This window comes from Trichomycterus rosablanca, chromosome 24 (assembly GCF_030014385.1).
Source record: "Trichomycterus rosablanca isolate fTriRos1 chromosome 24, fTriRos1.hap1, whole genome shotgun sequence".
Taxonomy (NCBI): domain Eukaryota; kingdom Metazoa; phylum Chordata; class Actinopteri; order Siluriformes; family Trichomycteridae; genus Trichomycterus; species Trichomycterus rosablanca.
This window is the reverse complement of record NC_086011.1, coordinates 5,229,552-5,241,819: the sequence shown is the minus strand read 5'-3', so window position 1 is coordinate 5,241,819 and position 12,268 is coordinate 5,229,552. Positions and strand designations below refer to the sequence as shown.

At 40.3% G+C, this 12,268-nt stretch overlaps 1 protein-coding gene across 1 annotated transcript; it reads right to left on the bottom strand.

The window, feature by feature from the left end:
- Nucleotides 1–6,581: 6,581 nt before the first annotated feature.
- Nucleotides 6,582–10,131, bottom strand: wnt4 (wingless-type MMTV integration site family, member 4). The gene is made up of 4 exons (XM_062987197.1): nt 9,903–10,131; nt 9,479–9,610; nt 9,153–9,295; nt 6,582–8,026 (listed from the first exon to the last, which is right to left on the bottom strand). Exons 1-4 carry the CDS (start codon nt 10,024–10,026, stop codon nt 7,556–7,558), a joined length of 870 nt encoding a protein of 289 aa, XP_062843267.1. The 5' UTR covers nt 10,027–10,131; the 3' UTR covers nt 6,582–7,555.
- Between the last annotated feature and the right edge of the window lie 2,137 nt (nt 10,132–12,268).

Here is a 12,268-nt window from a genome sequence, read left to right as displayed (position 1 = left end):
GTTGGACCTGCACAATACCTTGCTGGACCTTGCTTTGATCCCACCTTTGAGAATACGTCTGTAAAAGTATAAGTGATTACACTAATTAAGTATGATGGCGGTAAATTAGGGAACACCATAGATTTTTAGAAGGCTACTATTGGTCGACCTCTTGAATAAAGACAATATTCAGCCCTAGATTCAAAAACGTTTAGCACCTTTAGTCTTCTGATCTGCTCCTTTACCTGCTATTTTCTCTCAAGACCTCTAAATAGGTCACACATGTTGTCAAAAGAGCATTTGTTAGGTCATATGTTATACAACGTTCCAGTTTATTCCAAAGATTTTAGTGGGGTTGAATTCAGGTCTCTGTGCAGGCCACTGGGATTCCTTTACACCAACCTTGCTTTATGAACTTGCTTTGTGAATGGTGGAACAGTCATGATGGAACAGAAAAAAATCATCCCCAAACTGTTGCCCTAAAATGGGAGGCAGATTTTATTTTAAACACCTGATAGTAATGGGTGTGACTGGAACATACGAAGGACCTAATTAAATCATTAAGTGTACATAAGTGTAGCATAAAGAAACTGCAGTCCACTCCCTATTAATGTCCACGCTTTTGGACCAGGATGTCCACATACTTTTGACCAGATAGTGTACGCATGCCTCATAAGTCACTTAAATTCCATTACTTAATGCATTGTTCATATTAAAAATGGGATTTTCATTATGAATGGGTGTGATGTTAAGAGAGGCAGATGCAGAGCTGGGTCTGCTCAGTGCATTTCTCACCCTGTCCTGTCAGTACATGGCTCCGTGCCAGCGTCAACGTCAGCGCCCTCAGTTTAAGAGTGTACTCGTCACCATTGGCTTCCTACTACGGCTTATTATGACACTAGATTTCAGATACATATGTTTCATCCATGGGCCATCTCCCTCTGCGGGACGGGATGGATTCGAATCCCCACAGGTGTGCAAAGTGTATAAACTGAGCATCTATAATCTGAGCGCATGACAACCGTGTCCAAACCATTTATGCCAGCATGGATCATGGTACAGGTGGCTGAAAAAATCATACCTTTACAAGGAAGAAGGAATCTAGGTAATGGTTCTGTTTTGTGTTTATATCTTTTTATTCTTGGTCTAAAGGTGATTATTTCATAATACTTTTCGCACCTGTGTTCTCAAATATTCTGAGTTTTCTTTCTTTGCTGCCTTAAAGTGTTTGTTATTGGTCAGAAATTTGTGCTGCAACTCTGTACAACCTTCACAAAGGTAGTTTTTTTTACTTTACATCTCTTGAACCTGTTTTGAAAATACCTCATTTACGTTTATGGCATTTAGCATACTAAGCAACTCACAATTGTGACTGTAAACAATGCAAGCAATTGAGGGCCTTGCTTAAGGGTTTTGCTTAGGGGCCCAACAGTGGCAACTTCATAGTGGTGAGGCCTGAACCACCTTTTGATCAGTAGTTTATTACCTTAACCACTGAGCTAGTTATTTACCCCACTGATGGGTGGAGCCAGCACCCTATAAATAAAGGAAAGTTCTAGGAATTTATAAGGAAAGAAGGTTCTAGAAACTGAAGACTTTCTGTGGGCAAAGCCAATTCATAGGAGCGCTGTTTAAAGGAGACATTTTTTAAAAACCTATGACAAGAGTGACTGTAGGTGAAGCCATTACACTATCTAAGACAGAAGACCTTTTGGAAGAGTAGGACGGTTGACAGCAAAGTGTAAGGCATTTGTGTCCATACTTGGACCATTATGCCAGCATAGACAGGTTCATCATGCAATACCGGGATTTAGTATTTATATCATAGTTCAGATAATTCTATCAATTCTTCATGGATGAGCCATTGTAAAAGCATCCTTGTGGTTCATTGTGAAATAATTTGTGACATGAACAGGCTGCCCGGGGGCTTGCATTAACTTGAAATTTCATACTAATTGCAAAAAACGTCCACAATGGCATGTTTTCTAGATAGACCGGAACTAGAGGGTGAAATTATAGCCACTTTAACCCCAGAAACTCTATAGATAGGCACTGTTCCTGTACAGAAACTCCACACTAGCATAATCCGGGGATTAATCCAACAGGATGAGGTTGATCACAGGGTTGTAAAGGATTAAAAGTATTATTTGTCAAATAGATGCACAGGATTTTTTTTGTCAGTTGTTATAACCCAATATGGATGCTGCATCTCCAAGAGACTTTTATAAGCTAGATCAGAAGTTTTAAAACTGTATCGGGATGAGTTTCTTTATGTGAGTGCAGTCAGAGGTTAACTCACCTGGATGCTATGAGTGGGACAGTTTGGAGATTCATATTGCCATCCCTACAAAGAAGGATTTGTGTCTTAGCAAGCTGTGATTTACTTATCCTTGAACGACCATTGCAACTTACTCTTCATGATTTATCCTGGTCAGGGTTGCACTGACTCCAGTAACCTGTAACCCTGAGCACAAGGCATGAATGGATGTTGGGCAGTTTGCCAATCCATTTCAGGCCAAGACACACCCACACATTTGCTCACTTATGGACACTGGGAGGGTCGAAAATTCTCTGAGAATTGAATATCTAATGCCCTGCGATAGAGTGCCCAGTGGTTGTATTCTTACTCTGCACTTCAGCAAGGCTGTGCCCATGTGCACAATGCAATGTCTATAAAGGCATCAAGACAAGCTTGGTTTGAAGAAACTCCAGTGTCCTGCATAGATGGTCAGAGTTCTGACCTCAGCCCTACTGAACAGCTTTGGAATGAACAGGAACATAGATTGAGGCTTTCTTGACCAACATTAGTGTCCAGCCATACAGATCTTTTGACTGAATAGGCAAAAATCCTTATAGACGTATTTCAAATTGGCTTGTTATAGTTGAAAAGATCCAATGGGTTGTCCAACTAGCTCATAGTCAGGTGTCAGAATACTTTAATATTTTGGCCATTGACCCTTGATATTAGGTCAATGGCCAAAGCAGTTTAGGAACTCTTGCTTGCTCTTGCTTTTAGGAACTTTTGGCGGAGTGAGCTCATCATGTATACTAGAAACTGTAAGAAAAATGTATGGGGGTGGAGTCAACACACTTTAAATGCAAGAAGGTTCAAAAAACTGAAAAGAATTCCTGTGGAAATAAACTGTACAAATGATGACTTTTTCTGGTTGGATTCAGAACACATCATAAAAATATCGTATAACATTTTTGTACAGGTACACAACTTCTACTCATGCGGTCCTGGCGCCAGTAGCTAAAACTACCCCAGGGCACTTGATATTGGGTAGCTTTTGTGAGCGCTTCTTTTGTGTGTTGCACAACCTACTGCTTTGCTGGCGGAGGAGGGCACTGCAACTGTCATCACAAACAAGAAACATCTGTCTCATTTGTGTAACTTGTTTTCTTTTAATATGAGAAGTATTTCGTTGGAGATCTGTGAGTTTTGCGGCAGCGCTGGGAGAAAAAAGAGGCATACTTTCATGTTTCGGGTGAAGCTTTATCTTTCAAGTATAGTAGCGGGTTTGCGTCTATATACATGTGCACTCGCTGTTTATCTCTAACATGCTGTTGTTGGCCGTGACTAAAAGTTTTACAGTTAAAAATCAGGTCTTAAGGACATTTGATTAGTCTATAAAAGTGTGATCTTTTCCTAAACAAAGCTTTTAAATGCTAACTCTAGAGATCAAAGCCATAATAAATGTGACTAAAAGGCTGAAGCCCCTGATCTGAGAGCATTTATTGAATTGTAGGCTGATAATTATGTTATGTCTTAGCAAAAATCGCTTCAAGTATTAAATTACTGCTTAGTATTTTCAGCACAGGTCTTTCAACCCATAAATCTTCACAACCTTCTACCAGGTTTGTCGAGAGGTGATGGTTATAGATGTTCTATGCTTCTATGATGCTACAATGACTCATAACATAATAATGCTTCATCATAATTTGTAGTGAATGGTGTGACTGTAATTGGTTTAATATTTAATATATAACACAAACCCTTAGAATTCAAGGCCAAGCGTTCTAATTTAACCTTGTCACACCAAAAGACTTTATACCACATAAGTGGACAATCTTTTTTTGTTCCATAAGGACATTAACTCTACCATAAAGACCATTTGGTGTAACACCTTGTCTATCACTGACCCATGAATACAGCTTCTCGTTACAGCCACTGACCTTTGCATCTGAGTCAGATTGACACTCAATTTTGAGGTAACCATTCCAACAAATGTGGTTGGGGATGGCTTGATGGCTGACTAAACTTAAATGGATAGCCTGGCCTGGTGTGGCTATAGCTTCCTATTTCTCAGTGTTTTACAATAATGGACTAAACTAAGGTCTAAAGTATGTTTAGTTTCTTTGGGAAGGTCTTGCATGCTTTTCCAGGTCTGTGCTTTGTTACGATTGTGTTATTATTGTGTTAGCCCAATGCACACCGGTGTAGCTGTTTTTTACAGGTCAGTCAGTCATTTAGTCTGCATTTTTGTAGTCAGTGGACCCAGTGAATATGACAGATTCTTTATATATTCATTCTTGACTCCAGATAGCCTTCTTGAAAAAGAGCCTCACATTTCAGCCTTTATAAACAGGATGTGCCTGTATTATAAGGATTTTTGCAGTATTATTCCCAGCCCATGGCCACAAAGATGCCCCCAGTTTTAATTTTGCCTACCAAAATAACAGACAACTGACTTCTCTTTTTAAAGCTCCCCTTCCTCCCACCATAATCCTGAGCTTATTAGAGCCAGACCTTTGAGGAAAAGCACTAGATGTGTTCTAGAGGTCATGTGCTGTACAGATGCTAGTATAGAAATGACATTAGATAGCATTGTGGTTGAAATATGCAGTAAAACACACAATTTGGACACATCATATTTATGCCGGATTTGCTTGAACATATTCTATTGTCTACAGTGGATTAAGGATGTGACTGTGAGAATTTGGTTACATTTAGTATTAAGAGCCGGTGTTGCTGGACCTGACGTTGGACAACAAGGAATGTTCCTTGAAGACTTGGTTTGATTGGTTTGGTATAAAGGGACTCCAGTGGCCTGCACAAAACTCTGACTTCAATCCTGTTGATCTCATTTGCGATGAATTGGAATGTCTATTGAAAGCCAAAATCAGTGCCAGATCATATATTGCGCTTTTAACTTAATGGGCACACAATCAACCAAATCCTTGTACAAAAGGGTGGCCAACTCCACATTAGGTCCCATGGTTTCATGCTTGTGGAGGTTTGTCAGGGTATCAAGGTTCGCCTGTCATTTAGAAAGAATGACACTTATAAAAAGCTCTGTTGCCCAACAACTCCAGTGGTGGTGCGAAGGTTAGATCAAAAATATGTACACGTTGCCAACATCTCTCATTCCTGCCATTATTCCACACATAGTTTCCATACACCTTTATTGTTCACAGGGAGACGGTATTGCTCAATGGTAACAGCATGGCTGTGTCACTAGGGAACTGTGGTTATGAATGGCGTATGTGGTGCCAGTGAGATATTGTGGTTTACACTGCCCCTTGACCTTTCATTTCACAATGGCCAAATTACAGTAGCGTCCAAACGTCTTAGTCCACAACAGTTCTTTATAATTCAGTTCAGGCTTTCAGCATGTTCATGTTTTTGATGTGACTGTATGAAGTTCTTAATGGTGATGCAGCAGGTAGAGTGGGTGCTGCACAGTAACCTGGGTCAAACATAGGATCGATTCTTGCTCTCCATGTTCTTCCCCTTACTAAAAACATGCATTTGGATTTATTACCTGCCACAAAATGTACCTGCCACAACCCTAACCTAACTTTTTAACCTGTCACCTTACAGCAAGAAGGTCCTGGGTTTGATTCCCAGGTGGAGCGGTCTGTGTCCTTTCTGTGTGGAGTTTGCATGTTCTCCCCATGTCTGTGTGGGTTTCCACTGGGAGCTCCGGCTTCCTTTCACAGTTTAACATCATGTATGTTAGGTGAATTGGAGATACAAAATTGCCTGTGGCTGTGTTTGACACTGGCATAAAAATCAAAAAAACAAACAATAGGTACATACTGTACTATCATCAACTGGGAAGTGAATTAATTAAATAAACCAGTAAGTGGCAAAAATATGGGTTGCCAAAGTACAAGTTAGTTGGCATTAGCAGAATTAAGTGAATTTGGGGATTTACATGGCTAATGTCTAGCAACCAAAAATAGAAAGCTTTCTTTCTATCAGCAGCTCAGCTGTATCTGAGTGAATGTATTGGTGTATGTTGCCCAGAAATTATGCGGCGCCCTGTCCAGCTTGTATTCTTGCCATGTGCCCAGTGTTTCTGAGTGGTGCCGGTTCATGCAACACTGACCAGCATAAAGCAATTGCTAAAAATAAAGGAATACAGGAATGTATGGGGTTGATAAGTACATAAGGCCTAAGTACTTCAGAGGATTACAACTGTTTTGTGTTATTAATTTACATCTATTATTATGACTGGTATGAAGATCAGAGTGTATTTTATGAGGGGTTTACAAGTTTTGTTTTCTCATCAGAATATTAACATTGCACAATTAAAAAAATCTGATTGATTAAAGAAGAAATGCAACTCTTGTGTCAGTCTTTCAAATGGCATATATTTAATTTTACATTCATATGCAATATAGTCCTCTTCAGTGTATACATCTTTTACAGAGCTATGGTTCTTTAGAAGCATACTGTATAGCATGTATTATAAAAAAAAAACTTGGAATTATGGTGTTTGTACATATAAATAATTCACTCACGCTAATGTAACAGGGAATGCTCTGGGATTTTACTGGTATGTGCATGTGGAGATGAAAAGTGCTGATACTGTGCACAGTGTCCATGGTCCGACCACCAGAAGCATGTTCATCTTTCTTTTTATTTTTTTGGAATTGTGGTCACAGATCTTCAATGATAACCTTTGTTTCACGAGTGTCGCTGATGGTCAGTACTAAACATCTGGATTAAATACACACTCATGCAGCTGTTTTTTTTTTTAGATCTTGAGTTGGTTTGCTTCCCTACAAAAGAGGAGAAACTCTGTAATACTTACATCTACATATAACTATAACAATGCTGTACACAGTTTGAGTGATTTTTAAAGCAGCATCGTGGCTAAAAACGGCCACATTTTTATTAAAATGCCACTGTGAGATGTAGATGTACACCCGGACTGCACCTCGAGACATTTCTATTATAAGAGTCTTGGAAATCCCTTGATGTCCGTCCGACATTCCAGATGAGATTGTAAAGCAGCATCAATAGTGGGAGGGGACGTAAAAAACCCTCAGTCCCTTTATTCGTCTCCTTCGACCCCCCTTAAGTTCAATCCTCCTCCAATGTTTACCACTCCCAGTGGAGCTTGTCACATTAAAATCACTCTGATTCCAAATAAGTTAGAAAACAATACAAAAATAAGAACGTAACCACAAAAAGGAGAGAAAAATACTCTCAAGTGGGAATAAAATAAACTCTATTTGCCCTAGACTTATTCTGTCCCATTTCCCAGGGCAGTTAGGACGGAGGCAAGACCAGGAGTTTTATACGTTCACTGGAGGCAGGTGGGGCGAAGGAGGGCCGGGTGGATCACCGACACGTGTGCATCTCGACCATTTTGCGGCACTGTTTGCACTTGACGTAGCAGCACCAGTGGAATTTGCAGCTGCACCTGTCCACCACCTCCACCTCTTGCGTGTGGAAGCCACGGCCGCAGCACATGAGCTCGCAGCCGTCGATGGCCTTCGACGTCTTGTTGCAGTATCGCCCTACCGTTCCCAGCATGCCCGGAGTCCTTGGGTCGTGCTCGCAGAAATCGGGGCTCGGGTCCAGGTACACCAGGTCCTCATCCGTGTGCGGCTTGAACTGGGAGTTGCGTGGCACCAGGACTCTGGTGGTCCCCACTTTGTGCTGCTCCACCTCGGTAGCACCGTCGAACTTCTCCTTGATGATGTTGCCGACCTTGCGGAAGGGTGGCATGGCCTTCCAGCAGGTCTTTACTTCACACGATCCTGAAACGCCGTGGCATTTGCAGTCCACTCGCATGTAGTTTAGAATCGCCTGCCAAAGAAAGAATATGTTTTTTTTTTAGCTCTTTGATCAAACACAGTAACACTTCATGACCAGAAGATTGTGGACATACTGTACTTCCTTGGATATGTTCCAGGCATTTTAGCCACAACTACTGCTAACAGGAGCATAAAATTAATTAGATGCTATTGAATTTGTGGCAACAGTTTGGGAAAGGAACTTTTCCTATTCCAGCATGAGCATAACACTGAGGTCCATAAGGACACGGTGTAGACCAGAGTTTTTTACAAGCGACCCACATTTTGTTCATGATTTTTGGGCAACCCAGACAATGCATCGAAACAAAACGCAAAACAAAATATACTTAATTCATAAAAATGGTGGTCCCACTGTTCCACTGTAGTTTACAAGGTGTAATGTAAAGCTTCCACGAGGGGGCATAAGTGGACAAGTTCTTTATGTGTTTATGTGCATGTTAAATTCGTTTTTTTAATTGTTATTAGTTTTCTCTGCAACCTATTTTTTGGGGCTTTTTTGGTTGACCCGGAGTGTAGAGGAATGTCAGCAGCCTGCACATTATTAGGATAAATTGGAAACTCAAAGGCCTTCTCGTCCAACATCAGTACCTGAAGTAACACAATACCAACTCATGTTGAAAACTTTGCCAAAATATTGGAGGCCTTTATAGCCACAAAGTGGAAGAGGGGAGCTCTCTGTCCAACAAGCTCATGGTCCGGTGTCCACATAACTTGAACCGTATAGTGTAACTATTATCTAAAATTAGAAAGACGATGCCAGTGGACCTCACTGTGTAATAAAAAGAAAAACAATCCCAACATTAACCTCTTGAGCAACAATAGCTGGGCTGATACATGAGCTTGTTCTTAATTCTAAGGCAGGATTTACTGCCACGCATTACTGTGGATGTTTCATGTCGAAACATGAACTGCAGTTTCTCCCACATTCAAATCAGTGGTGTTCTTGACCTTGGGGCTGTATTTTCGTCTTACATTATATCTTATTACAGGGTTACTCAAGCACTACGCTGTATGGTTTATCAGCTAACAATCCATGAGCATGACTATGTGCTTTCAACTGGGAACTCAATGACTAATAACGTCAAAATGATGACTAATTAGGATTCATAGGGACTTACCTTCCTTCCTGCTTCATTATTATGAAGATTCATTAGGGCGCGGTTGGATGACTGGCCTTTGCTTCGCTCCCGGACATCCACAAAGGACTGCGAAAAGGCGACTCCATAGGCAATGTTGTCGGAGCACCCTGACCACTGGAAGCCTGGGGAGATCGAAACGGGATACGTCAGACGAGACTGGGAACTCTTTTCACGCTCTCTAATGATCGTTCATTTATCTTCGTGACAACTGCCTTTATGGTTTATGACAGGGTCTTTTTAGCTCATGTGAACTTTAGTCCTTTTGATTGATAGCCAGATGTTAAAGGCGTTCCTTGTTAACGTACCCTCGGGGCTTATGCCATGCACGTTTCGGTCGCAGCCGCACTTCTCCAGCTCACCGCTGCTACAGGCTCTGGTCACAGAGTAGGCCACACTCGCAGCAGAGATGGCGTACACGAATGCCGCCTCCCTCGTACCTATCCAAAAGTAAGATAAATATCAATATACAGCATATAGCCAAAAGTATGTGGACACCCTTTTTAGCTATTGCTTTTAGATAATATAAAATTAATGATTGGTATCTGTCAGTTTGGGGACAACACACAGACATGATTTTACAAATTTGGTATGGAGGAACTCCAGTACCCAGCACTGACCTTAACTCCACTGATCACCTTTGTGATAAATAAGGTTCAGGTGCAACATACGTACTTTCATGCTATAATAAAGAAAAATAAGCTAGTGTCTTCAAACTGAGGTACACATTACCTTGCGTGACCACCTTCCCGAAGACAGGCATGCTGTCCAGCGTGGAGCAGTTCCACCTCCGGTTACGGAACTGGTACTGGCACTCTTCGATGGCAAGCTGAGCACCCCGACGCACCGCGTCCATTACTTCTACATTACGTTTGCAGATCTGCACCTGCCTCTGGATCAGGCCTCGTAACTTCTGACAGGTCTCTTCATCTGAGATGCTACCCACCGATGAGAGTTTAGCCAGATACCTGCCAGATAAAAACAGAAAACATATGTATATGAGTAAACTATTTGTGTCAAACTGAGAGGAAAGAGTCACTTACGATCACCTTGGTGTAACTGTTCTTATTTCATTAGCTATAAAAGGTGTAAATGAGTTAAAGGGAAAGGAAATGCCATCTAAAACACAACAGACATATGCCATCAAGCAATAATGGGCAAACAAAACACCAACAATTAGTATCTTTAGTTCCCAAATGATTAAAACAGATAATTAACAGGTCAGTTGATGTAACACATGTGTAAAATGCTTCTGCCCTTACCTTTTTAATTGTGTTGCAGGGATCAAACTCCAAATACGTTTTTATTTACACAATACAATAATATTGTTCAGTAAAAACATCAGAAATCCAAGTGAACTAATAAATAACAGATTCGTGTTTATATTGTATTTTACAAAATGTCCCAACTTTTCCAGAAAGGTTTGTACTAAATTTGTAACGTTTTATTTTTGTCGTACTATGACACTATGACTTTACCAATATCAAAAACCTTTATGACTTAAAACTACTGACCCCCTCTTTAAATAATGTTCCTGGAAACATAAAACAATATCTGATATCTTTTGTTCCTCTGCAGATGCAAAACCAGAACAACCACACGCTTTGTGAAAAACATTGTTTAAAATAGTGCAGTAAATAAACCAAAATTGACCATTTGATCAGCCTGAGCATCATTCCGCAGGTTCAGCGAACCCCTCGTTGTCATCTGTTTGCTTGAGCATCTGTTACACACAAACAGTGCTAACATAAACATAGCAAAACCGCTGCGATGTTCGTGGAAAGCCCAGTCGTGCCGACGAAGCCAAAGAGGGACACTTAAGGGGTGGCTGAACATTATCTTTGGCTCTCACCCTTGGGGCAGACGGGTCAGGGACACTCTGACATGAGAGCATGTGAGGAATATACGGCATCACCGAGACTCTACTGAGCGTGCCTGGGTTCGGCATTCTTTTAACAGCACCTTATAAAAATAGGCCGTTTCATGAGCTCGTCAAAAACACACTTAAAGCTTGCCGTCCAAACAAGCAGTTATCCTGCGAAGCTTAATGGGTGCATGCAGGGATGTCTGGGTAAAACAAACCGTTTGAGAGGGGTTCGTAATTGAGCTTTTAAAGAGATAAAAGCATTGCTGCTTAATGGTTGGGCTGAAGTTTAATGGGCTGAATAAAGGCATGGTACTAAAATGTGTGGCATCTGTCTGTTGTGTTTCAGATGGCATTTCCCTTCCCTTTTTAAACATACAATAGAACTCAGATTAAAGAGACCGAGAGGACGGCATAATAAAACACTGGCTGGGTAATTGCTGCGTCAACTCCAGAACTATTAGAATGACTGATAAAAATGTGTTTAAAAAAGTTTATTACCTTAATTTGAAAAAATACTGAATTCAGAATAAAAACCCTTATTAATGATTTTTTAAATTAAAACCATGTGTTACGATTATTGGCATTTCTAAAAATTAAAAATCTATATTAAAACATGTATATATACAGTATATATATATATATATACTGTATATATATAGTATATATATATATATATATATATATATATACATATATATGTAAAGAAAATATAATTGAAGCCTGTTCTGTTTTACTTTTTCTTTTCTTTGTTTGGTTTGTTTAGATTTTAGTTTAGATTATTCAGATACTGAAGATGCCAGTACATTTACATTTGTAATTTGTAATGCCAGTAGTGGTATTTTTAAAGTACAACCTTTAATGTATTTATATTTCATTTATGTTTTTTTTTAAGACATGTACTTCTCAAGCATGCAAATCTAGTGTATATGAACCCACATATTCTGCCAAGTAAAGTCTGCCAACAGCCCTCTGTCCTGTTGACAGGACCTAATTTTGTGGGCCACGGACAGGGCAGATAGCAGAGACACTTCCTTGTCCCTGAGAATGTCATCTCAACACTCAGCTCTTTTGATAACCTCATCTTCACCATCCTCATCCAGGTCCTCTATCTCATTCAGACAAGCAGGGTGACATCATTTACCAGACTGGGCACAGGTGGCGTTTTTCCTTGTCATGTGTTATTTATGTTCTGGCTTTGAACTGGAAGGTTGAAAAACCTTTTAATCTCCAA